At 44.6% G+C, this 25,244-nt stretch overlaps 2 protein-coding genes across 10 annotated transcripts in view; both read left to right on the forward strand.

Moving 5' to 3' along the window:
- Nucleotides 1-8,980, forward strand: part of INTS7 (integrator complex subunit 7) — a 69,024-nt gene extending 60,044 nt beyond the window's left edge. Inside the window, exon 23 of the transcript XR_012158241.1 lies at nt 8,877-8,980. The gene's annotated coding sequence lies outside the window, so the exon portion shown is untranslated. The remainder of the gene's footprint in view (nt 1-8,876) is intronic.
- A 4,334-nt stretch (nt 8,981-13,314) lies between these two features.
- Nucleotides 13,315-25,244, forward strand: part of LPGAT1 (lysophosphatidylglycerol acyltransferase 1) — a 133,979-nt gene continuing 122,049 nt past the window's right edge. For 7 of the 9 annotated variants that reach the window (XR_012158243.1, XR_012158244.1, XR_012158242.1 and 4 more), the window contains exon 1: nt 15,835-16,102. Coding sequence is in view for 5 of the 9 variants with exons in the window: in XM_073338976.1 (XP_073195077.1) it covers nt 15,865-16,102 (238 nt within the window). In the remaining 4 variants the exon portion in view is untranslated. Of the gene's footprint in view, nt 13,554-14,233; nt 14,411-15,834; nt 16,103-25,244 lie in introns of those variants that run through there. The other 2 variants (XM_073338978.1, XM_073338977.1) reach the window with 2 other exon arrangements.

A 25,244-nucleotide genomic window follows, 5' to 3' on the forward strand; every position in this document is an offset into this window, starting at 1 on the left:
ATCCTCCTTATTGCACTTGGGTTACATTTTAAAGCTTTTTCTCTGCAACTATGACAGAGAGGAACATCTGTTTCAGTGAAAGCTCAGATTCTCACAATCACGTTTCAAGGAGCTGGAGAGTTTAGAAAAACTGCAGCTATCACGTGACTTACGATAAAACAGAGAATTGGCAACCTGAGCCCAAGACACTAGACTCCAGTGACAGAGGTATCGTACATGGACTTAACAGGGAGAGGTTACTTGTATGGAGGTCTTTAGGTAACGAATGGGGTATGCAGATTTAGAGTTGCAGATTTGGCAACAAGAATCCCAAGTAATCCAGAGGAGAGCGTGGCGGGGGAGAGGTCATCTGTTCCTGCTTCTTGAATGGACCTGCTAAAATCTGCACATAGTGAAAAGGATCAGGCTCACTTTTCTGCTCCTGCATGACAACTACTCTGTCTGTTTAGACACATGAGAGTACTGAAATGCAAGTATGCGTTAACGCTTTCAGAATGAAGGATGGAGTGGTAGCTTTCACTCTCATTTTCAATTTACTTTTTAAAAACCCGTTAAATCAAGACCTTACTACTTAAACATAACTTTTGATTTCTGATTTCTTGGCTTTTTAAATCATGACACATCCTTTTATGGGATATTTCCACAGACATCACAACAATATGAGAATCTGACAACTTGATGTTGTAGCAGGCCTGGACGATCAAGTGCAGTGAGGGCATTGCATGTCTATGTATCTCTCTGACTCTCTTTATTTTAAGAATACATGCCTGAAGTTCCTGGGACCACTGCCTAGAACCAGCATTTCTATCTCTGGTTCCATGCAATGATTTTTAAACACTGGTTTAGACACTGCAGCACTGCAGTCTTGTGCCTGACACTTAACTGTTAGGAAACATATTGACTACTGGATGTGCAATGTGTGTTATATTTCAACATTTAGAAGTGAAATATTATATTTGACTCCATTTAAACTCATTTTCCCCCAAACTCACTAGTTGTTACCTGACAATTTAAATTTTCTATGTATTGACTTTAAAAATTTTGAACACAGGAAATGACGGTTTATACCAGTCAATATGGTAGATCCTTGAACAGATTCTCCGTGTAACAGGAGCAAATCCCTTGTGCTGGGCTGCAGGAACTCCCAGGTAGAGCATGCAACATTGTTCTTACAATACTGTTCAAGCCTGAACTTGTACAGATCTAGCACTGGGAAACATATTCTCAACTGTCCATGCAAAATGATGGCATCTAAATTAGATGTTACCACTCCAGAAAGAGATAATGGAGTCATTGCGGATAGTTCTCTGAAAACATCTGCTCCGTGTGCAGCGGCAGCCAAAAAAGTGAACAGAACATAAGGAACTAGTAGGAAGGGAAAGGGAATAGATAACAAGACAGAAAATATAATCATGCTTCTCTATAAATCCATGGTATGCCCACCTTTTGCATACCGTGTGCAGATCTGGTAGCCCCATCTCAAAAAAGATATATTGGAATTGGAAAAGGTACAGCGAAGGGCAACAAAAATGATTAGGGGTATCGAACAGCTTCCATCTGAAGAGAAATTTAAAGGACTGATTTTTCAGCTTGGAAAAGAGGTGACTAACGGGGGATATGGTAGAGGCCTATAAAATCTAGACTGGTGTGGAAAAAGTGAATAAGGAAGTGTTATTTACGCCTTCTCAACACAAGAATTAGGGGTCACCCAATGAAATTAATAGGCAGCAGGTTTAAAACAAACAAAAGGAAGTATTTCTGCGCACAATGCACAGTCAACCTGTGGAACTCTTTGCCAGAGGATGTTGTGAAGGCCAAGACTCTAACAGGGTTCAAAAAAGAACTAGATATGTTAATGGAGGATAGGTCCATCAATGGGTATTATCCACGCTGGACAGGGATGCAACACTGTGTTCTTAGTGTCCCTAGCCACTGTCTGCCAGAAAATGGGAGTGGAGGACATGGGATGATTCACTTGATAATTACCTGTTCTGCTCATTCCCACTGAAGCACCTGGCATTGGCCACTATCGGAAGACCGGATACTGGGCTAGATGGACCATTGGTCTGACCCAGTGTGGTTGTTCTTATGTTCTTATCTTACTGTGCAACTATGATATTACATGGGCATAATGCAATGAACTATATTTCTTAGAGTTTTTGTTTTGTTTAAGGTAGGTGGGGAAAGCTAAACAAAACCTGAAGCTATTGGTCTTGTGAAGCTTGTAGACTCCTTGCAATGGTGCTACTTAGCTTGCTAGAGCTTGTAAACATTACAGTTTTTATCAGGGGAGCTTGTAAGTTCCTTGAACCAAGCATCACACACTTAACTAGCTGTACAAGCATATTCAGACAATCCGATTTAATAATACTAATACTTAGCTCTTATCTAGAGGTTTCCATACATGGATCTCAAAGTGCTTTGTAAAAGAAGGATCCTAATTGACAACTGAAGTGCTTTGCAGTTGGTGCTGACACTTATGCAGCTGTTCTTGGATTGTGAATGGAGTTTGACATGATTATACCATTTCCTACCTGCTCAGCTCAGGTATGGAAAAGGAAGTGAAAAGTGGGAAACTGAGCATACAGCTATGCTTGGGCAATGAGGCCGAGAAAAGCAAATATGAAAGTGGCAAAGATGCCCAGCAAAACAATAGATTTTGTAACTGCCACCATGGCAGGAATTTTGGGCATTCAACCAGAAAAAATGGAAAGCAAAAGTAAATGTATGAATCAAAAACTGTCAGGTTAAATGAAGGATTAGGATGAGCCACAGGGCTGGAGTGGCTGTCATCCTTGCAACCCTGTTTCAAGGGGTGCAATGGCAGATGGATCAGTGTAGCAGTGACGCTGTCTTTTACTCTGAAGAGCCACTGCCCAGAGATGTGCATCTCATCCCATGGAATTGGACTTCATTGTATACAAAGGCTGTACACCCTCAGTGCAGGTTCCTGAAATCCTATCCCCAAACCTGTATGGTGTTATGATGATTGGGCCAAATTCTCATTTATGCTACATCCTCTTTACACTGATATGGCATTGTAAAAAGGCCTTACAGTGGGTATAACTATACTTTACTCCTGCTTTATGGTGACTTTACACTACCAGAGTTTTGTTAAGTGAGCTTGATTTGACTGAGAATCAGGTCCTCTGTGTCCAAGACCCTGTCTATTTGGACAGAAGTTGAAGTATTTTCCTTCTCGAGAAAAAGAGGGAGAGAGAAAATAATAATATGCAAAGAACAGGCCTCCATGGTACATTAGAAAATACTTTGAAGGGATTCTTCACGTGAGCGCGTGCCCCTATTTAAGGGATGGAGAGGAGACAAAACATAAGCATGTCAAGAGCTGCAGTAAGACTTTGCCAGTCTCAAGATCAATGGAGTTTAACACGCACCCATATGCTTTCATGGGCCAGCCCATTCCCTTTATTCTTTCTTAGGCAAAACTGATTTCCATTTCGAGATTGGCAACAAAACTATCACTGGAGGTTCAGAAAGCAATCAGGGGACACAGAGTTAGCCCTTCTGGTTACTTTAAGCAGTATGAGGCCAATATGTAAATATTAGAAAAGGCTTAGTTCTTCAAGAAGTATTATTGTAGCAAATTAAAGGAATGAGAACTGCACTTAGTGCTCTCTACATACAAAGAGGATAAAACAAGGAACCTGTTTTATAACATACAGGGTATGTTTACACAACAATTAAACACCTGTGGCTGGCCGGGGTCAGTCGGGGAGCCTGAGCTCTGGGACTCTATAAGTGCGGGAGGGCCCCAGAGCCCTGGCTCTAGCATGAGGGTATGTCTACACTGGCACAGTTACAGCACCAGGAGTTACAGCGCTGCTCAGAGAGCGCTGAAGGGAAACCACTGTTGTGTTCACACTGTCAGCTACCTGAGCAATAGCTTGTTCACACTTGTGGCATTTGCAGCGGTATTCGGAGTGGTGCACTCTAGGCAGCTATTCCACAGAGCATCTCATCCTCTTCTGCCGCTAAGAGTTGTGGGAAGGCAGAGAGGGTCACGGGCATCCTGGGTCCTGTCCCAATGCCCCATGATGCATTGCTTCGCATCCCAGCAATCCCTGTGCTTCCGTCCTCATTTGGCGCCATCTTTCAACGGTTTGTGTACTGCGCACTCTGCCTCTTTGGTCTGCAGGAATGGATCCCGAACTGTTGACCAGTGTGCTGCTCACTCTGAGTAACATGTCAGTAGTGACGGTGGAGTTATTTCTTAAACTACAAAGGAAAGAGGAGTGCGACATTGATCTCACCATGCGTACTAGGTACGACACGAGATTGCTTGTGACATGCACAGAGATGCTGACCACAGTGGAATGCTGCTTTTGGGCTCAGGAAACAAGCAGTGAGTGGTGGGATCACATCGTCATGCACGTCTGGGATGATGAGCAGTGGCTACAGAACTTTCGCATGAGGAAAGCCACATTCATGGGATTCTGTAATGAGCTTGCCCCAGCCCTGTGGCACAAGGACACGAGAATGAGAGCTGCCCTGCAGTTGGAGACGTGTTTGGTGATTGTACTATGGAAGCTGGCTACTCCAGACGACTACCAATCGGTCACTAACCAGTTTGGAGTGGGAAAATTGACTGTTGGACCGTTGACGGAAGTGTGCAGGGCCATTAATCGCATTCTGCTCCAAAAGACCGTGACTCTGGGCAACGTGCATGACGTTGTGGATGGCTTTGCACAAATGGGCTTCCCTAACTGTGGAGGGGTGATAGATGGCATGCATATTCCAATTCTGGCACCAGACAACCTAGCCACTGTGTACATTAATCGGAAGGGGTATTTCTCTATGGTTCTCCAGGTGCTTGTGGATCACTGTGGGCGTTTCAGAGGCATTAACGCAGGCTGGTTTGGAAAGGTGCATGACACACGCATCTTTTGGAACACTGGCCTGTTCAGGAAGCTGCAAGCAGGGACTTTCTTTCTGAACCAGAAGGTCACAGTTAGGGAAGTTGAAATGCCCATTGTGATCCTGGGAGACCTCGCCTGCCCTTTAATGCCGTGGCTTATGAAGCCATATGTGGGGCAACTTGACAGCAGCAAGGAGCAGTTCAACAACAGGCTGAGCAAGTGCAGAATGACTGTTGAGTGTGCTTTTGGATACTTAAAGGCCCGCTGGTGCTGCCTATATGGGAAACTGGACCTGGCTGATGACAATATTCCTCTACTTGTAGCTGCATGTTGTACACTCCATAATATTTGTGAAGGGAAGGGTGAAAGCTTCACTCGGGATGGACCGCTGAGGCTCAGTGCCTGGAGGCTGAATTTGAACAGCCAGAGACCAGGGCTATTAGAGGTGTGCAGCATGGGGCCATAAGGATCAGGTATGCCTTGAGGCAGCAATTTGAAACAGAAAGCCACTAATATTTGTTGCTGTGCTCGGGAGTGCAGTGCTCGTAATGATAGGAGGTGATTGTGATTGGTGCAGATGAGGCAATATGAGGGTTTAAGATAATTGTCTGTTGCTTTGCAGGGCTCTGTTTGCTTTCAATTAATAGAATAAAGATTGCTTTCAAACCAACACAATTCTTGTATTAAAAAACAACAACTGGAGGAGAGAGACAAACAAAAAAACACATCACCACTGAGGGGATGGGGGAAGGGAACGTACCAGGAGGAGGTGGGGTCCTTGGACAGTTAAAGATTTGTGTATGTCCAGCGATCCTATCCAACCTTCTCCTTTAGAGTACAATGCAGCTGGTACTGTACTTCAACAGGGCTAAACTGCAGAGGGATGGGTGTTGAGTGCAGTGAGTACTGGGAGTCCGCAGTGCTGGACTGTGAGGGGGAGGAGTGGAATAATGTGGGTACAGACTGGAGCCAGGAGTTTGATAAAAGTGTGGTGGTGGTGTCTGAGGGGCGCATGGGAAAGAGTTTTTTGTGATAGCGACTGCAGGGGTGGGTGAGTGCGGAGCTGCTTGGTTTGCAGCATTAGTATCACCTGGAGTGTGTCCAGTTGGCGCGCCATAATGTTTAAGAGCTGCTCCGTGGCTTCATTCTGGAGTGCCGCATTCTCCTTTCGGTCCCTCTTCTCGCTGTCCCGCCACTCCTTAAATTCCTGTTTTAGGCCGCGGAGTGCATCATAACCTCACGCAGAAAGTCCTCCTTAGTTCTTCGTGGCCACTTTCTAATTCTGCGCAGCTGTTCAGCTGGCAATAACAAAGAGGGAAGCTGGACTCCCAAGGTCATCTCTGTGAAGCCAAAACACAACATTTTACAGAAGCAGTATTGTTTGCAACACACAGAACATTGATTCAGTGATTTAAAACACAGCTGCTATTCCCATACCTGTCACTAAGTGACTGACCCCAGGCAAGCACACATGAGTCACAAAACGATGAGTAGCTGCAGGGGCAGGGTAAATCCGTGTTTCTGGACCCTACTGTACACTGGGCATGTGGCTCTTGGGGACAGCCAGCAGGGGGGGCCTGATAATCACTCCTGTCCCCACTTTTTCCACAGGCTATGTTCATTATGGAAGATATCTCTTTGCTGAGGGTGAGCAGGGAATCAAGGGAGGGTCTTCTCCAAGACTGCAGCTTCTTCCTTGGCCCTTATGAGGCTCGCCTGTGTGCAACAACGGTTATTCCCCCTCTCCCCTCCAGTAATGGCAGAGTGACGCGGGAAAGTTACCGTTAATGGGGCAAGAAACAAAGCAGCTCTGCCAAAGAACCTGCAGCAGTGGATTGCCCAGTATCTCCACGAGAGTTTCGTGGAGATCTGAGGCAGAGGGAGTCTATCAACAGCCTGTTCTGCCGCTCAAACTAGGCATGTGGTGGTATGTGCATCATACAGACACAAGCCTGCTTTCTGCAACTCTCCTGCCCCCAGTAACTCTCTTCAGCAATTCCCAGAATCAAATCAACTTACCAGGGGCCTCCTCTCCTGTTTGTGCTTCGCCAAGATCCAACAGCTGTGACTGGCTAGCCTCCTCCGGAGTAGAAAAGATCCTGGCTGCATGCATCTCTGACCTCCGAGTCATCCTCTGCCTCTGGGTCCCCCTCCCCCTCCACATCCTCGTCCAAGATTTCCTCCTCCTGGCTCTGTCCACTCTCGACTGGCACATGAACCACTGAAGTATCCACAGTGGCCTTTGCAGTGGAGCTGGGGTCACCACCAAGTATAGTGTCCAGCTCTTTGTAGAACTGGCAGCTTGTGGGCGCAGCACTGGAGTGGTGGTTTGCCTCCCGTGCCTTGTGTTCTGCAGCTCCATCACTTTGACCCTGCACTGCAATGTGTCCTGGTCATGGCCCCTTTCTGTCATGCACCATGAAATCTGACCATAGGTATCATAATTCCTATGGCTGGAGCACAGCTGGGACTGGTCAGCCTCCTCTCCCCAAATGCTGATGAGGTCCAGCAGCTCGGCATTGCTCCAAGTGGGGGATCGCCTGGTGTATGAAGCAGGCATGGCCACCTGGAAAGATGTGCTAAGATAACTGCACACATCACCGAGCAAACAGGAAGGGGACTTTCAAAATTCCAAAGGAGTTTCAGGGGGGGAGATGATGGTTGGTCACTTGAGGGCAGGGCAGTAAAGTTCAAACGGATGACCAGAAAGGCAAGAACAGGCATTGTGGGACACCGCCCGGAAGCCAATTGCAGCGCTGAAATGGACCAGGGTGTCTACACTGGCACCATGGTGCTGTAGCCCCAGTGCAGAAAGCTGTATGCCTCTTGGGGTGGTTTCTTTACAGTGCTGCAACTGTGCAGTTTCTGCGCAGTACGTGGCTTGGCAGTGTGTACACCTCAGGAGTTACAGTGCAGAAAGCTGCTTTACTGCGCAGAAACTTGCCAGTGTAGACAAGGCCTGAGTCCAAATGTCTACACCACAATTTTTAGCCCTGCAGCCTGAGCCCTGCAAACTTGAGTCAACTGGCTTGGCCCAGCCATGGCCATGCCTCAGGTCTTTAAAAATGTTATTAAAGGTAATATTAAAAAAATTATATAGTACATAGGTTGGGGCAAGAGTGTCTGTACATCTGGGTATGGTTCTTGGATTATCCACAAATATAAAGATACAATGTAGACATACCCTGTTGCTAAGAATAAGGGACTAAGTCTGAGAATAGCTGATTAACTGGTAAAGAAGAATGGGATCTACAACTTCTTCCTCCTTTGCCCCTTCCTTTCACATCTGTCCTTGCTGCAGTCCCTACAAAATGTAGTAGTTCAGATCCTCTTCCTTTCCTGTCCTTCTGCCCATGCTTCCCTCTTTGTTTCTTTAGACTGGCTTCCTTTCCTCTTCCACATTGTTTTAGCTATTCTCTTAATTTACAGAGCTCTCTCCAGCTCCACTGCCCCTGCCTATGTGTCTGACCCTTCTCCTCCTACACGCCCTACAGCAGGGGTAAACAATTATTTTTGTCAAGGTCCAAATTTCTTAGTCAAGGTGTAGTCAAGGTCCAGACTCCAGAGAAAATACAAATAATAAATAAAAAGATTTTTGCAGTCCGTTCAAAAGTGTCTGGCGGTTCAGATTTGGCCCCAGGTCTGCCTATTGAGTTACCCTGCCCTACAGCTTTGTACACTCCACTCACACCTCTGTCCTGATTGTTCCCTGTGACAGTCTTGTACACTCCCAACTCTGCAATCTTTCATGCTGTCCCCTTTAGTGCCTCCCTCAAAGCCTCCCAATTAGTCAACACCAAGCTCTTTAGAGCTCTAGCTCTTTCCTTTCTGAGAGGTGCCAGGGGTGGTTTTGTGCAATCACTTGTCTGCCCTGAGTAATCTCTGTGAGATTTCCTAGTCTGTTTTCTTGCCCTCCTGGTTCACTGTATGCAAGGCAATTTGGGCTGCAGTGCCATCAGTACATGGATAATATGTACCTTTGTGTCTCATTTTCATCAGGCCCAGTATTTGTGCTTTCTTTGTGTCTAACTGAAATGGAATTGGAAGACTTGACTGAAGCTCAGTCTCGACAAGATGACATCATTAGTACAGGTGGATAATCTTTAAGGTATTGTGTAGTTTCTGTAGCCCTTTGTGAGAGGGTTTTGTCCAGCCTTTGCCCTAGACAGACACAATTTGGGAGTGCTTTTAAACCTCCTAACCACTTCTGGAATTCCAAAAACACCCCTCCTCCTCTTTATATCTGGGTAGGCATTTGTAGCCTTTACTCTTGCAGCAGGACTCCACCATAGCAATTGTGATTTGTAGATTACTTGCATGTTTGGAATCCCCTCTACTTCGGTCTATGCTTGCAGGCTACTCAGAAGCTACTCCGAGTACATAACGCAGCGATCTACTGTTGGATGGTAATTTATGGGGTTATCAGTTCTTCAATGGCTATACTAGCTGCCTATGTGCTTCTGGGTACAATTCAAGGAATTTTGTGTTCTATAAAATCCTTTACAGTTTTGTTGAAAACTGAGAGACCAACTGTCATCCTGTGGTCAGCTGGAGTAATCAGATCCAGCCTCTGGTGAAGTATTTGGAATCTGTCATAGTTACTGCCTGGGGATTTTACAAGTGCACTAAAAGAACAGAAGTACTTGTGGCACCTTAGAGACTAACAAATTTATTTGAGCATAAGCATCCGATGAAGTGAGCTGTAGCCCATGAAAGCTTATGCTCAAATAAATTTGTTAGTCTCTAAGGTGCCATGAATACTCCTTTTCTTTTTGGGAATACAGACTAACACGGCTGCTACAAGTGCACTGTGGCTCAGGACCGAATTTGATAAATTGTTTACTGCTTATCTCTGCAATAGATTGGTAGATTGAATAATATCCAAGAGTAACCACATAGGTCCAGGATGTGGCTCCCATTGAAGTCTTTCCCTTTTCTTTCAGTGGGTGAAGGAATGGGCTTATATGGTTTACTTCTTAGTGTCAATTATTTTAAATAGTCAAGGTCTTTTGTACTCTGCAGCAAGATGGACATAAATTCTGTATGTTCTTCTTCTACACTTTTGGACAGCAGCTTCAAGTAAATTCAAACATGTAAGTTTTTAATGAGTTAAATATGAACACGACAATCCTTGTATTCCCTATTTTTATATTAAATTTATACTTTCTCCATATTTTCTACATGCTATATTTTTGTTGTGAGAATATCATACTTTTATGTAGAAGATGTCACAGAAGTTTTTGACACCTGATACCCCCAAAGCCATTGGAGATTGGGAAGGAGATGTCTTTTCCCCTCTCTTTGTAAGCAGGAGTAGGGGTGACTTAATTTTTTTTCTTTGGGGAGAAGGGTGGGAGAGCTGTGAATTCCAACATATAATTCTCCACCCCAGCAATCTTTTACACCAACCAACTACCCTAGAACTCCTTGACCAATAGTGTCTGCATCTAATAATGGATAAGGACAGTAGCAGATGATTTTTGGTAAAATAGTAGTGACGGTCTCCTCATCAGTATAGCTAGCCCCAAACATTAACAAATCATGAGATTAAGAAAAAAAAACAAAACGTGGAAGTTCTTTTTTGCCATCTAGTTTCTGAGCCTTCAGGGAGTACTCTGCTCATGTTCTCAGGCTTTTCACCTTAACCATGAGAGCTAGAAACTTTTTAAAAAAAGAAAGCAGAGATTATTTTGTGATCACTTGCCTCCAGGAGCTGGAGTTTAAGAAAAACATCTAATATTGCAAGTCTCAATACAATCATGAGGATTGCCAACATGCTCCATGAATGTTTATTGATATGAATGGGAGAGGTTTAATATTTTTATTTTAGGCTCTTTGTTTATTGTCACAGAAAGACAACTGTGTATGAGTTTACATTTGGTTCACATTTGGAACATTTCCTTTACAATTTTAAGGGCTCTGTCTAGGCACACTATTTTTAAATAAAAGTTTCAGGCCAAATTATACACTCAGATCCATGTAGTTCACTCTGAAGTATACAGAAGTTACAGGCACATTTCATTTATGTGCCGGATTTAACCCTTTGTTCTGGAGTAAAATTATGTGGATATGCGTGGATTCTGGAGGTGCTGATTGGTCTCAGAGCTACAGGAAGTCTAGGAAATGAGCAGTAAGAGTGGGTCCTTGAGATTAGCTCATTCAGTAAAATGCTCAACCACATCACTTCCTAAAGTGTTGGACAATCAGTCTGATAAAGAACCCAGAAACTTTTCTAGCAAAACATCACAACCATTCTTCTGGACAGTCCTCGCAGGTGCCTTATCTGTACAAATACTGTCTAATTTGGACCAATCAAGCTTAATATTTTCACTAACTCTTATTATGAAGAAGAGCCCTGTGTAAGATCAAAAGCTTGTCTCCCTCTCCAACAGAAGTTGGTCCCGTAAGAGAGATGACTTCACTTACCTTGTCTCTCTAATATACTGGAACCAGCACTGCTACGACAACACTGCATGCTCTTGTAATACATGTTCTTGGTTCTTCAAACAAGTCTGAGATGCTGGTTGTAGAGCAAAGTGGGCAGAGACCAACAGTTCCTCAATTATATCAAAATTTTCATTCACACACAACAAAAACACTTAACTATGCAGTATTAGTAGCATTACCACTGTCATAAGCTGCAAGTGAAAAAAATTTCTGTGCAACCGTTAAAAAGTTTAATCTGTGCTAACACGTCATAGGATGTCTTCTCATTACTGTGTTATGTGAAAGTGCAATCCCATCAACTACTTTCTGGGTTTTTAGGTCACCACAATGCGCAGCAGAAATTTACACTCTCCTTCACTAATTTCTTGCCCTCTGAAAAACACTTTTTCTGACAAAGTATTTCTTATAAGAAGTATTTCTTATGACACCATCACCACTGATTTCAATTCCTGTTTATTTTTTACAAAAAAAAAAGGCTGCTGGGCCAAGAGGGCATTCTTTCTTTTTGATATAAATCAGATTGCGAAGCTGATCTGTTGGGATATAGTGTTTTAATTTCGGCATTGATTTGTGTAAAATGTTGCTCTACATTGAAGTTTTTCCATACAATAGGGATTTTTACTTTAGAAAGGAGATGAATAAGAGGGGACATAAAAGTACACAAAATTATGAATGGTATAGAGAAGATAGATTAGGAATTACTATTCTCCCTTTGTTACTTAAACAAAGAGCTATTTACTAAAAGATAGGAAATTAAAAACTGATAAAAAGAACATGGAATTTGAACTGTGACACTAATGGTGCCTAAGAGTCACTGATGCCAAGAACTTAGCATGATTATAAAAAAAAAAAAATCAAAAATCAGACATTTACATGGATCTCAAGATTATCCAAAATTATTATTGATAATTCTTGTAAGGGATAGTAAACCTAATGCCTCTGACTTTAAGCCAATCTCTAACAATTAAAGTTCAGGATGAAGCCTATCATGGGTGGCAGTTTATCCCACATCTGCCTATGACAAGCTTCTTACACCTTCTACTGAAGCATCTAGTATGGGCTGCTCTGAGACAAGATACTGGATTAGATTAGATGGATTTTCCCCCTTCTGACCCAGATAACAGTTCCTGTGTTTGCAAAGCAGAGGCCTGAGACTGTGGAATGTCTACTTGAATACATATTTCTAAAATAATAATTGTCAATTAAAATACTCCTATCACTGCACCACAGATAGATATGGTCATGATTTATTAATAAAACCTAACCCTAAACTTTAAAGGAATGTACAGCTTTGATTTTGTTACATTCTAGAAGTGAATCAACATTTATTTCTTAAACCTGCCATTTCTTTGGTAGTGAGATCTGGGGCAAAAAAGAATATGCTCCAACCAAACACAAAAGTCTCAGAATGGGGCCATTTAAAAATGTTTATAATGTGAACTACTTAAAGATCTGTAGTTTTTCAGATCATTCCTATGTCCTCAGAGCAAGTGCTGGATAGAAGTGGAGATGTGTTTGTTATGTACAGTTTCAGAGTAGCAGCCGTGTTAGTCTGTATCCGCAAAAAGAAAAGGACTTGTGGCACCTTAGAGACTAACAAATTTATTTGAGCATAAGCTTTCCTGAGCTACAGCTCACTCCATCCAGTGAGCTATAGCTCACAAAAGCTGATGCTCAAATAAATTGTTAATTTCTTATGTAAACAGCGTGTAATGCCATTGTCATATGCAAATCTCCACTCGACCTGAGCTCTGCCTCCGGTTGCTCTACGGCATAGCCTGGGGCTGGCTCTCCTGGGCCAAGGGGAGAGTATTTGGGGAAACTGGAGCGCCTCCTGCTGGGTGCTGCGCCAGGGCTGCTCTTGCCCTTAGCAATGGGCGTGCGAGCGCCAGGTGACCCGAGCACCGGTGGCAATGGGGAAAAGGATGCCAAAGGGCTGGGCGTGGGGAAGGGGAGGAGCCGCCTGGTGCTGGCCTGCCCGCCGGGGGCACAACCAGCCTGTGCTCATTAGAGGGAGCTGTCGGCCGGAGGGAGCCGCGCTTGGTGCAGTGTGAGCCCCGCTCCTGCCTCTTGCAGCCGCCGCTTCCTCGGGAGCGAGCGCGAGGGGCGAGCCGTCACGGCGGAGACCCAGCCCGGCTGCGGGGGTGGTTAGGCAGCGCGAGCCGCCGGCGGCATGAATCCCTCGGGCCCCCGAGCGCCTACCCCGGGGACAGAGCCAGCGAGGCGGAGGTAGGGAGCCCCGGCACGGCCTCTGCCTGGGAAGGGAGACCCAGCCCGATGGGTGTGCGGGAAGGGGCCCGGACCCCTGCTGCTCCCCGAGAGAAGCACCTAGAGCTGGGGGGGGGGCACGGTCCCCCCCCGTCGCTCCTCCCCCGGGATCCCCTTCTCGGGGATAGGGGGCACGGTCCTCCTCCTTGGTCCCCCGGGATCCCCTTCTCGGGGATGGGGCCGGGGGCAGGGATACCTCCAGGGACCCCCCATCGCTCCCCCAAAATCTCCTTCTCGGGAATGGGGGGCAGGGTCCCCCCAGCCTCCCCCATCGCTCCCCGGAGCTCCCCTTCTCGGGGGATGGGGATGCGGTGGGGGGGGGGCCGAGCAAGGACACCCGATTGCTGCTCTTAAGAGAGCCCCCTGCATGGGGGGGGCGGGGGGTGCCCGGCTGACCCTGGGGACGGTGCAGGATGCCGCCCCGGCCAGACGCGCTCCGCCGCCCGCGGCTGTCAGGCCGGCTCTCCCGGGCACGGAGGGCTGCTGCCGGGCGCGGGGAGGAGGGGCGCCGGGCGGGGGCGGCGCCGGGAGGGCGCGATAGGCCCGAGCCCCGCGGCAGCTGTAGCCGAAAAGCGGGACGGGGCCCGGCTGGTCCCTGCTGCCTGCAGGCGCGGACCGTGACCCCGCCCCTCTCTCCGTAGGCCGCTGCAAGGGGAGTAGAGCGGCGGGAGCGAAGCGCTCCCGGCCCGTTACTCAGGGCCCGGCCAGCCACCTCCGGGTCCCTGAGCCCGCCGAGTCGCCTCCCGCCGCCGCCAACCGCGACACGCGCCGCCGCCGCCTCCCGCCGCGGCCTCCTCAGTTCCCCTGCGCCGCAGGAGGTGAGTCCCGCCGGCCGGGGTCAGTCACCCGGCGAACGGCCCTAGCCCCCGCTTCCCCCTCCTCACGTCCCCCCTTGGCTGCCCTGTTGTCCTCCCCTACTCCTCGCTCGCCGCCTGGCTCCCGCTCGGCGGGTCTAGCTGCGGGAGCTCGCCCCGCTCCTCCTCAGCCAGGCTTCGCCGCGTGAAGGGTGAGGGAGACCTTGCCTCCTTGGTGCTAGCTCTTGACTTTGGAGAGACCGATGAAGTGAGCTGTAGCTCACGAAAGCTTATGCTCAAATAAATTGGTTAGTCTCTAAGGTGCCACAAGTCCTCCTTTTCTTTTTGCGAATACAGACTAACACGGCTGCTCTTCTGAAACGAGGAGTGTGTGTCATTATTTCCCCTTCCCGTTGTCCCGGTAAAACCCTGTTGCAAACAATGTATTTTCTCCCCCTTTTTCCGAGCGGGAGGAGGAAAATTTCTGAGCGTTCCTACCCCTTTTGGTGTGAGCCATGGCAAGTCACTGAGTTTGAAAGGGAAGGGACTACTACCCCATCCCTCCCTAGTTCTGTTGTTTGGTTTTCAGTGATCACTTGCTGCCCAGGGAATGTGTTCTCCAGGGTATGCTTATGTAATTTATATGATGACTTGCCTAATGTCCAGTTTGATATGTAGGCTTGGCAGAATTATTATTTTTATATATATATTTTTGTCATATAGCTGTTTGTTTTTAAGTATCTTTTCTATTTTTTATCCATTTAAATTTTTACAGGTGTGGAAAATTTATGGTAACTGTGGTCAGACAGTAATTATTTACTGATGATAGATATTGAGATTCAGAAAGTTAAAGCTTTATAACCATTAAAATACAAATTACCGACATAACATATTAAAGCAGAAAGTAAATATGTTTAAATCAATCTCTAATAAAAGTTCTTGCAGCATTTTTCTTACTTTGCCTATCTGTAAACTTCAGTTATCAATGGAAATATTTGTTCCTTGGTTTGTGTGTGTACAGTGAAACCAATGTCTACTGATAAAACGTAATCCTTCCAAGTCTATTGATATGCCACTTACCTTAGTTCATAGCTGCAGATTTTTTGTGTGACTCCCAGAAACTTCTCAAATCACAGCTTTTTAGTGCAGGCGAGTATCACCTTGATGGTGTATGGTATTTTTGACTTCTTTCTTTGTTTCTGTGGGACGTGGAAATGTTCAGTGTACTTTATTTTCATCCTCCAGTCTGACTAATTTTGAGGTATCGTAGAGGTAAATAAGGGCTGCAGATGCTTATGAAAATGGATTGGGGCTGAAGTAGGCAGCTTTGTTAAGGGGACAATATCTATCTCACTAGCATTTTGGCTCTGTAGAGAGGTGTTTTTGTTTTTTTCTTTTCTTTTTTATTCTGTAAGTAATGGCTGTACCTTGTTCTCCTTTTACTGTAGGAAGAGCCCACATACTCTGGTGTGAAGAGAATGGCTGTGACTTTAGAACAGGCCCAGAGGGTGGGCTATACACTTCTGAAAGGACTCCTGAGGTTCAGCTTCATGGTTGCCAATAACCTGGTTGCTATTCCATCCTACATCTTGTATTTAATTATACTGCAGCCTCTTCGACTGTTGGATAGTAAGCGGTTTTGGTATATCGAAGGAGTGTTATTTAAATGGCTTTTAGCTATGGTGGCTTCCTGGGGCTGGTGGGCAGGATATACAGGTAAGACTGTTTTAATACTTAAAAAAAAAAAAAGTATAAGTATAATAATTAAAATAAACTTTGAAACACAGGCATTAATAGTGATGTATATTAATACAGTGGGATGATTTTTATACAAACCTGCACTATATTTCTGGATGGTAACATAATTGAATCTAATATTTATTATATGAAAACTGATCTTTCAAAAATATCTTAACATAATGCATAACATGTTTGGATTCAAAAGAACATATTAAGCAATAGAGGTTCTTAGCTCTCAATCAGTATTCTACTTTGTTAGTAAGATCCATGGCTTTAGGAGTGCTATTTTTTCAAGGCCCTAGATTATCTTGTTCTGATGTTCTGTGGAGTAGTAGCACCTCTGAAAAGAGTTATTTCTGTTGTGTATGAGGGTGAAATACACACACTTTGTATAAACCTCCTTTAAATATGCATGCAGTACATATCTCCAGATCATTTCTACTTAGAGCGATCAACTCACAAGAGTAAGCGGTTTGAATCAAGTTCATCTCTGAAGAATAGCTCTTATAATCCATATGAGTTGCAACTGGAATTTTCTTTTTTGCTGCTTCGGTCATGGATGTAGATGAAAAATAGAGACAACACTCTAGAGCGTGTAGGTCTTCGTTTACTTTTAGTAGAGCTAAAGTTTTGACTATATGGTTTTATATCTTGCGTGCATTACTTTGTAATCATTATTGAACTTCTTTTTGCCTCTTAGTCTTTGTAGGGTCATCAGGGTAGTAGACTGAGCAGAAATATTAAGGAAGGTTCTAGACTTGTCCTTGGAGACACTGACTTTCATCTTGCCAGCTGCACGCTGTGCAAGGAAACAACCATCAACACTTTGGAAAGGGGGAGGTGGGTACAGTAAACGTTTCTAGAGAGAGCAGTATGTGAACACCTCTCCTAAAATTGTCTATCTCCCTCTTTCCTGCCCAGGATGCATCTACAGGCCTTTTCCATGCATTAAAGGAATGACAGCCTACAGCTCTGATGGAGTCTGGTCAGACTCCTAATTAGTCAGGATTCTAAGTGTTGACCCAGATGGATCTTTCTCACTTCCCAGAAAAAGCATTGATTAGGCTACAAGAGCTGAAGTCCCTGTGCTAATGGGCCTTTTGGTACCTTGTCATGCGTCTTTTCAAGATGCACATGTTCTGTGGATATTCTAGGTGAGCTTCTGGTTCTTCTTGAGCAGGTGGTGGCGGCAACAAAATTAGTTTCCAGGCTGTGGAGCTGGAACTGTCACAAACATTGCACTGCTTCAGAATTGTCTTGCCTGGTACAGCCTGAGCTTTTCCAGATGTGCTAGTCTTTTAATCTTTTATGTTTACATTTGCTCATTAAAAGAAGTCCACATGGTATTTGCAGTGGCAGGTGCTTTTTAGATGTCCACTTCAGTCTCTAACCACAATAAAGGAAAGCTCTTCCAACATGAAAAGAGGGACCTTTATGCTGTTGAGTGTGTGTGTGTGTTAATTGGATATGTGAAAGTTATCAGCATAATGGTAAGGTAAAATTAATTCAGCATATGACTCTGGTATGTGCAGATTGAAAATGCTAGTTAAAATTCAAGCCATTGTCCCATGAATATATGACATTCAGTGAATGCTGAAGTTAATTTCTTTGGGATCTATTCCCTGCTGACTGCAGAACTGTGTGGTTTCTTTTGCCTCTTGCATGGAAAGTGGTTTCGACATGATCTGCATACATCTGCTAATTGGCGTGCTGTTGCATTTTGACAATTTGAACAGCTTTGTTTTATTATTGAAGAACTCCTTAGTATATTTGTTTGTTTTAAAGTTAATTTGAATAGGAGAATTGACACCAGGGTGGAAGTATTCTCTTGGATGATTTTAGGGCAAGGGAACCCTATTCCTTGCTTTCTACTATGAATTAAGGCATTTGTCACTTGTGGAAGGAAGTCTTAAATCTGATACTGAGCCCTCCTTATCAAATAAGAGAATACACTTAAGTAGGTGCTGATAGAACAATAATATTCTGTAGGCTCACCTACAAAAGAGACAAAGGGTGCATTTCCTCTCTTTTTTTAGCTCTTCTTTCCTTCTCTCTAGTGAGGGTGCAGCATATTGTATATGTAACACCGACAGACTCTGGTTGTCAGAGAGCGGGATCAAACCTGGGATTTCTGGAGCTTAGTGTCGGAGCCTCTACTGCATGAGCTAAAAACTAACTGGCTGTTGGCTAAGGCTGTAGAGCAGACTCATTAATCTCTCTTTCTGCCTCTCTCTATGCCACTAGATGGGACAGAACACCACATCCAGGAGGTGTGTGGGTTACATATAGTTTTGGAAAATGTGTATAAAATGATTTAATTGTATGTATAAAATCTCCTCATCTGGAGTACATGTAATGTAGTTATATGGGGTCCGTCTGTTTTTTAAGATAGAGAGATGTACCACTTTCATTCAGAATTCAAGTGCTACTCTTACTATTGCACATGTGAAGCGATTGACATTGGGTATTAGCTGATAATGTGGAAGGATAGAATGTGGTATAGAATACATCTATTTTTTTGAGTGTCCAAAACTAGGACTAAGGTTAGTTACTCAGTGCATACTAGTTCCAATATATCTTTTGTTCGCATGCATTAAAATTAGAGATAAGTAGTGATGGCAGCTGAATGTACACCTGTAAATTAAGTTGCATGTACTGACTATATGAAGGATTTTTCACTTTTCTGACCAGGAGAAAAGCTAGCTATTGGATATCTTTGAGTAATACTTTTCTTCTGAATTAAAGGGTATGCAAGATGCCACCTATATTTGATGTGGAGGATAACACTAATATGTCCTCTTTTGGCTAATTTTATGTAAACTAGATTAATTAAGAATGATGGCAGTGGGGTAGAAAGAAATAAGGTGGGTGGTTTTTTGACCTGAGAATGTTCTGCTTCAGGTGAAAGGTGATTTCTTTCTGCCCGCCGTGGCAACCACAACTTGGATATTGATTTCATAGTCATAAAGATAACTAAATTTGGTTTTAAGAGCTATGAGTTTGAAGATCAAACAAATTATATATATTTAAAATATACTAATATACCTAGTAGTTAGAACAAGGAACTGGAAGTCAGGATTAATAGGTTCTGGCTTTCAGCTCTGCCACTTAATTGCTATGTAACTATGGGTAAAAGCATTTCCCCTTTGTCCATCAGTTACCCTATCTGTAACATGAGTAGTACTCTACTTCTCTAGTGTTTGAAGCTTTGCTAATGTTTGTAAACTCAGGCTATCAGATAGCCAGTGACACACATGCAAATAAGTATATATTAATAATTAATGGCCTAGAGTCTGGCTGCTTTTTTTATTTTAGGGAAATGAGTATAATAGGGTCCAGGAACAAATGAGGGAAAGACCTCAAGTGTCTCTCTTTGCCTCCTTCCTTTGGCTTCTGTATTTTCTAGTCCCCCCATTTGCCCCATTCCTGATATTGTTTGGATATGGGTTATGTAAAGTGGAAGAGTATAACTGGGCAAGCTGAAAAGGGGAAGGAGGTTTAAAGAAGAATTAAAAAAAAAAGGATTAAGTAATAGTTCTTGGTCATAACCACTTGCTCTTACTTGGTATTACAAAGGTTTCTTTATGCTCTGCTTTTTAACACTATTCATAAAAACAGAAAATGGAATAATCCATTTTTCATGCAGTATGTCCTGTGCTTTATTAAAGCAGTACTGATCTAGTACTGTCAAAGGAGTTTAGTGTAGCTTTGTAGATCCCATTTTCAAGTTTTCATAAACTAGCTTGAAGCCATTTTATTGTTCTCAGTCTAGGCACCTTTCTCTAAAGATACTTACAGTTGAAAGTGGGGGCTTTCAAAAGTAACACTTCTAACCGTTCTACTGTACTAGTTGTAAGCTGACCAGAGGGGTAATATTGATTTTGTTACTCCAAAAAAACCCCAAATAAATCTGAGATTCTGAGCTAGTCCAGGGGCCAAAGTTTCTTTACCTTACTATGCCTGTGATGGGGTTCTGAATCTGTTGTTCACTTTGTATATTGGTCATTATAACATTCTGGAGCGCAGTCCAGACCAGTGAGGGGTTGTCACTGCCTGCTCTGTATCCATGAGTGCCTCAAAATGCTCTGCTGCTGTAGCTCCCTAGTCTGGATGCTTACAGCCAGCGTACATGGAGTGTCTTGTGTATTAAGCAATTGACTCGGCAACTCTGATTCCAGTAGCCTGCTTGTTATACCACTGTCATGCTCTCTCCTCCACCGGCCTTACTTACATTTGTCAAGATGACCCCAACATCCTCCAGTCCCGAATTTTCCCCAAACCATGTGCTCTGCAACATCCAGCCTTCTCCTGGGCCATTCAGAGAGAGATTAAGGTTTGTTTGTTCTTTAAATACCCAGTAGCTTGCCACATTAACTGGAGTTAACCTTCACTTTAAATCAAACACAGCACTGGGTTGGTTTAGATTAAAAGTAGAACTGCACAGGGAGGAGTTTCTGAGCCCAGGGGCTCCCCCTGACCATATGCTCCCTGACCACCAGGCCCGTGGGCCTGGTGTGCTGGCTCCACAGGGATGAGTCCTGCTTTCTGTGTGTCCCCGCCAGGCTGGCAGCTCTGGGCGGCATTGCTTGCCCCCCCTGCCCGGCGGCTTCAGCCCTGGGCTTGTCTGCACTCACTTCGTTCTGGCAGCCCAGGCCTGTCAGCTTGCTGCACTTGGGCGGCGCCCCTCTCAACCACGGCTCCGTGGCCATGATTGTGGATCAGACTAGGAGCCCAAGTACATACCCAGGTGGTTGAGTGAGTTTGTACTTGGTCAGCTAGCCTGAGCCGCCACCATGACCACAGCTATTTTTAGTGTGATGGCTTGAGCAGAGCTAGCATGTATCTGTCTATCCGTGATGGGAGGCACACTCCTAGCTACAGGTAGACATGTCTTGAGTGACTGCAGGCTGCAACTGCATCTAGGAGTTATTTAAGGCAATAGAGGGGAAAAAGCCTTCTGGATAGGTGAAAGTGAATGAATGCTTCCACTGTAGGGGCAAAAGTGAAAGAACCGTATTTAGATTTTTAAGCTCTGTGAGGCTGGGATTGTCTTGTTTGAACAGCACCCAGAACAGTGGGACCTGGATTCTTATTTGGGGACTCTTGGAACTACTATAATTAAGTTTAGCCAGTAAAGGTATGATGATGTTCACCTTGGTAGAAAGGAGCTAGCTTCTGGTAGCAGTGTCAGTCTGTGTCTGGCCATCTGCATGGTCTCAGTGGCCACCCTAGTTCCTCCAAATCACCCATGTACTCAGCCAGCAGACTTTGTTGACTTTTTTCTCCACCAACACTAAAATCAGTTGTTGCAAGTTTTCTTTTAGATGCATAGGACTGGAGAAGCAGGTGGAATCTTTCTCTTATGGTGTTACATGACTGTCAGCCAGGAAGTAGAACAGGGGTTGGAAAAGAGCTGATAAGATCTAAAAGTAAATGTTTTGCTGACCAATTTACATGACCTAACCTCTTCCCTCCTTGCCACCATTTCCTGTTCCCCTACTTCTCCCTGACCATTTATTTTTAATTAGGAATATTTCACGGTGTCTTAAGCAACAGTCACTGCCATAAACTAAAAAGAAATTGTCAGACATCCGATTTTTGCCACACAATATTAGTTTGATATTTTCTTTTAAAAACAAATCTTTGAGGATTAGCATTCATTTTGTATTTAGTGTTCATAAATGGACAAGCACTTTGTCAGTTTTCTAGTAAAAACACTTAATATTTTAAATAGCATGAAATACTGAATTTTGAAAAATACATATGCCTTCCTCTTTCCAAATAAAACAGTGAGGAATGTATTTGGTCTGTGGTCAGTTGCTTGGACATGTGGAAAGAGGTCTTATGTCACTTGAATGCATGAGAATTTGAAACAAGAATGACTTTATTGCCTCTGCAAGTGGTCATTGAAGGGCGGGAGGGGAAGGTGGTTCGCTTACAGGGAAGTAGAGTGAACCAGGGGGTGGGGGTTTTCATCAAGGAGAAACAAACAACTTTCATACCATAGCCTGGCCAGTCATGAAACTGGTTTTCAAAGCTTCTCTGATGCGCACCGCGCCCTTCTGTACTCTTCTAACTGCCCTGGTGTCGCTGCGCATAATCAGTGGCCAGGCGGTTTGCCTCAACCTCTCACCGTGCCATAAATGTCTCCCCTTTACTCTCTCACAGTTATTGTAGAGCGCACAGCAAGCAGTAATAACAGTGGGGATATTGGTTTTGCTGAGGTGTAACAGTGTCAGTAAACTGCGCCAGCGCGCTTTTAAACATCCAAATGCACATTCTACCACCGTTCTGCACTTGCTCAGCCTATAGTTGAACAGCAGCTGACTACTGTCCAGGCTGCCTGTGTATGGCTTCATGAGCCATGGCATTAAGCGGTAGGCTGTGTCCCCAAGGATAACTATAGGCTTTTCAACATCCCCAACGGTTATTTTCTGGTCTGGGAATAAAGTCCCTTCCTGCAGCTTTTGAAACAGACCAGAGTTCCTGAAGATGCGAGTGTCATGTACCTTTCCTGGCCATCCCACGTTGATATTGGTGAAAAGTCCCTTGTAATCCACCAGTGCTTGCAGCACCATTGAAAAGTACCCCTTTTGGTTTATGTACTGGCTGCCAAGGTGGTCCGGTCCCAAGATAGGGATATGCATTCTGTCTATCGCCCCACCACAGTTAGGGAATCCCATTGCAAAGCCATCCACTATGACCTGCACGTTTCCCAGAGTCACTACCCTTGATAGCAGCAGCTCAGTGATTGCGTTGGCTGCTGTGATGCAAGGAGCCCCCACAATAGATTTGCTCACTCCAAATTGATTCCCAACTGACCGGTAGCTGTCTGACATTGCAAGCTTCCAGAGGGCTATCGCCACTCGCTTGTGGCGAGTGAACTGTGAGGGCTGTTCTCATCTTGGTATTCCTGCGCTTCAGGGCAGGGGAAAGCAAGTCACAAAGTTCCATGAAAGTGCCCTTATGCATGTGAAAGTTTCGCAGCCACTGGGAATCATCCCAGACCCGCAACGCTATGTGGTCCCACCAGTCTGTGCTTGTTTCCTGGGCCCAGAATTGGCATTCAACAGCATGAGCCTGTCCCATTGCCACCAGGATGTCCAAATTGCCGGGGCCCATACTTTGAGAGAAGTTTGTGTCCATGTCCTCATCACTCTTGTCACCACGCTGCTGTCACCTCACTACCTGCTTTTGCAGGTTCTGGTTCTGAACATACTGCAGGATAATGGGTGAGGTGTTTACAATGCACATAGCTGCCGCGCTGATCTGAGCGGGCTCCATGCTTACCATGGTATGGCGTCTGCAGGAGAGCAGAGTTGCAGCAGTGGCTGACAATGAATGCCACGAGAATAGATATTTTTAGAGAATGACTAGAGGACCTGCAAGGTGGATTCTTGAGAGCAGAGTTGAAGCGGGAGCCCATGACAGCCAACATGGAGAAATTTGTTATCAAGACAAAAGCAGGAAAGCAGAGTTGCAGCGGAAGCGGTGGTTTGATGATGACAGTTAGCAGTCCTACTGCACTGTCTGCTGAAAGCAGTATGGCGTCTGCATGGAAAAAAGGCACAAAATGATTGTCTGCCGTTGCTTTCACGGAGGAAGGGGCAACTGACAGCATGCACCCAAAACCACCTGCGACAATGTTTTTACCCCATCAGGCATTGGGAGTTTAATTCAGAATTCCAATGGGTGGCGGAGACTGCGGGAACTGTGGGATAGCTACCCACAGTGCAACGCTCCAAAAGTTGATGCTAGCCACGGTACTGTGGACGCACTCGGCCGATTTAATGCGCTTAGTGGTGGGACATAATCGACTGTATAAAATCGCTTCCTAAAAAATCGACTTCTATAAATTCGACCTAATTTCGTAGTGTAGGCATACCCTTAGACCAACTACAGACCTGTGTCATTTGAGGTAACAGCAGCTGATAGCAGTAATAGGTTGTCATCTTCTGTGGATCAGTCACTAAATGGAGATGATACATTTTGCCAGTGGGTTTTGCTGGCTGCAGAGGAATATTGAGATTTGTGAGATTCTAGGTTCTATTCCAGATTCTGAGAGGGAGTATACTCAAGTGGTTACAGACCCTTATTCCCCTGTCCCTTTCAGCCTGGTCCGTTATTAGTCTTTTCTTCTCAACCTTCACTACCACACCCAGGCCTGGTTCATCACCTCTCTTCATTGTTGCTTCTTTGTTGTTGCTTTGGTGCATGAGCAGGAGGAAGCATTGGGAGCATAGGAGGGAAGTCTCTCAACAAGAACTCTCTCTGCTTTCAGACAGAACTTCAGAGAATTTAGTTGCTGAACTCTAACAACTCTCTACTCAGCATGTATAAAGGAAGATTTTCAGAGACATAACTTGATCAAGACAACTTTAAGTCTCTGCTCCAAAGCATTTAGGAGATAGGGGTTCTCAAGAAGACAATTATAAGAATTTTTAACATGGGCAAGAATCAGTGTTTCCCTATGCTCATTTTGAGAAACATCTGAACAACTTGTGCTGAAATTTGCCAAAAAACGTTAAGCCTGAGGCAAAACACCAGGCATGAAAAAATTTGTGAAATGTTAGTGTGGCAGAATTATAAACAACTGAAAACAGAGTCTTATAATGGAAAGTGTGGGACAACCTTAACCAAATATGCTTCGCTAGCTGTGATACCTATAATATAAACCTTGTGTAACCTTCCAAATGTGAAGTGTAGCACGGCTTTCATAGCCTAAAACAGTTCAAAGATGTGTGGATTGTTCCTGTTTGTCACAATGGAGTGAAAGTTCTGAGTCTAATGTGGACCTTTCAAGTTTCAGGTAACTTAAGGCTTGTTTCTGCTACAGAGCCTTACTGGGATAGCTATGCTGGCAGAGCCTCGTAGGGTAAGGTGCAGCCTGCATAAGGAGTTCTTCGGTCAGCACAGCTACACCACCTCCCTGAACCGTACTAGCTATCCTGACAGAAGCACTCTTCTGTTGGCATAGTTGCGTCTACACCTAGGTTTGACAGCAGAGCTGTGTCAGCTAGGAGATGGGTTTTTTAATCTTATTTTTATACCCCTAGCTGCCAAAGCTATGCCTACAATCTTTGTACTCTAGACCAGGCCTTAGGCATGTAATTGTGTC

Source organism: Lepidochelys kempii, chromosome 3 (genome assembly GCF_965140265.1).
Source record: "Lepidochelys kempii isolate rLepKem1 chromosome 3, rLepKem1.hap2, whole genome shotgun sequence".
NCBI lineage: Eukaryota > Metazoa > Chordata > Testudines > Cheloniidae > Lepidochelys > Lepidochelys kempii.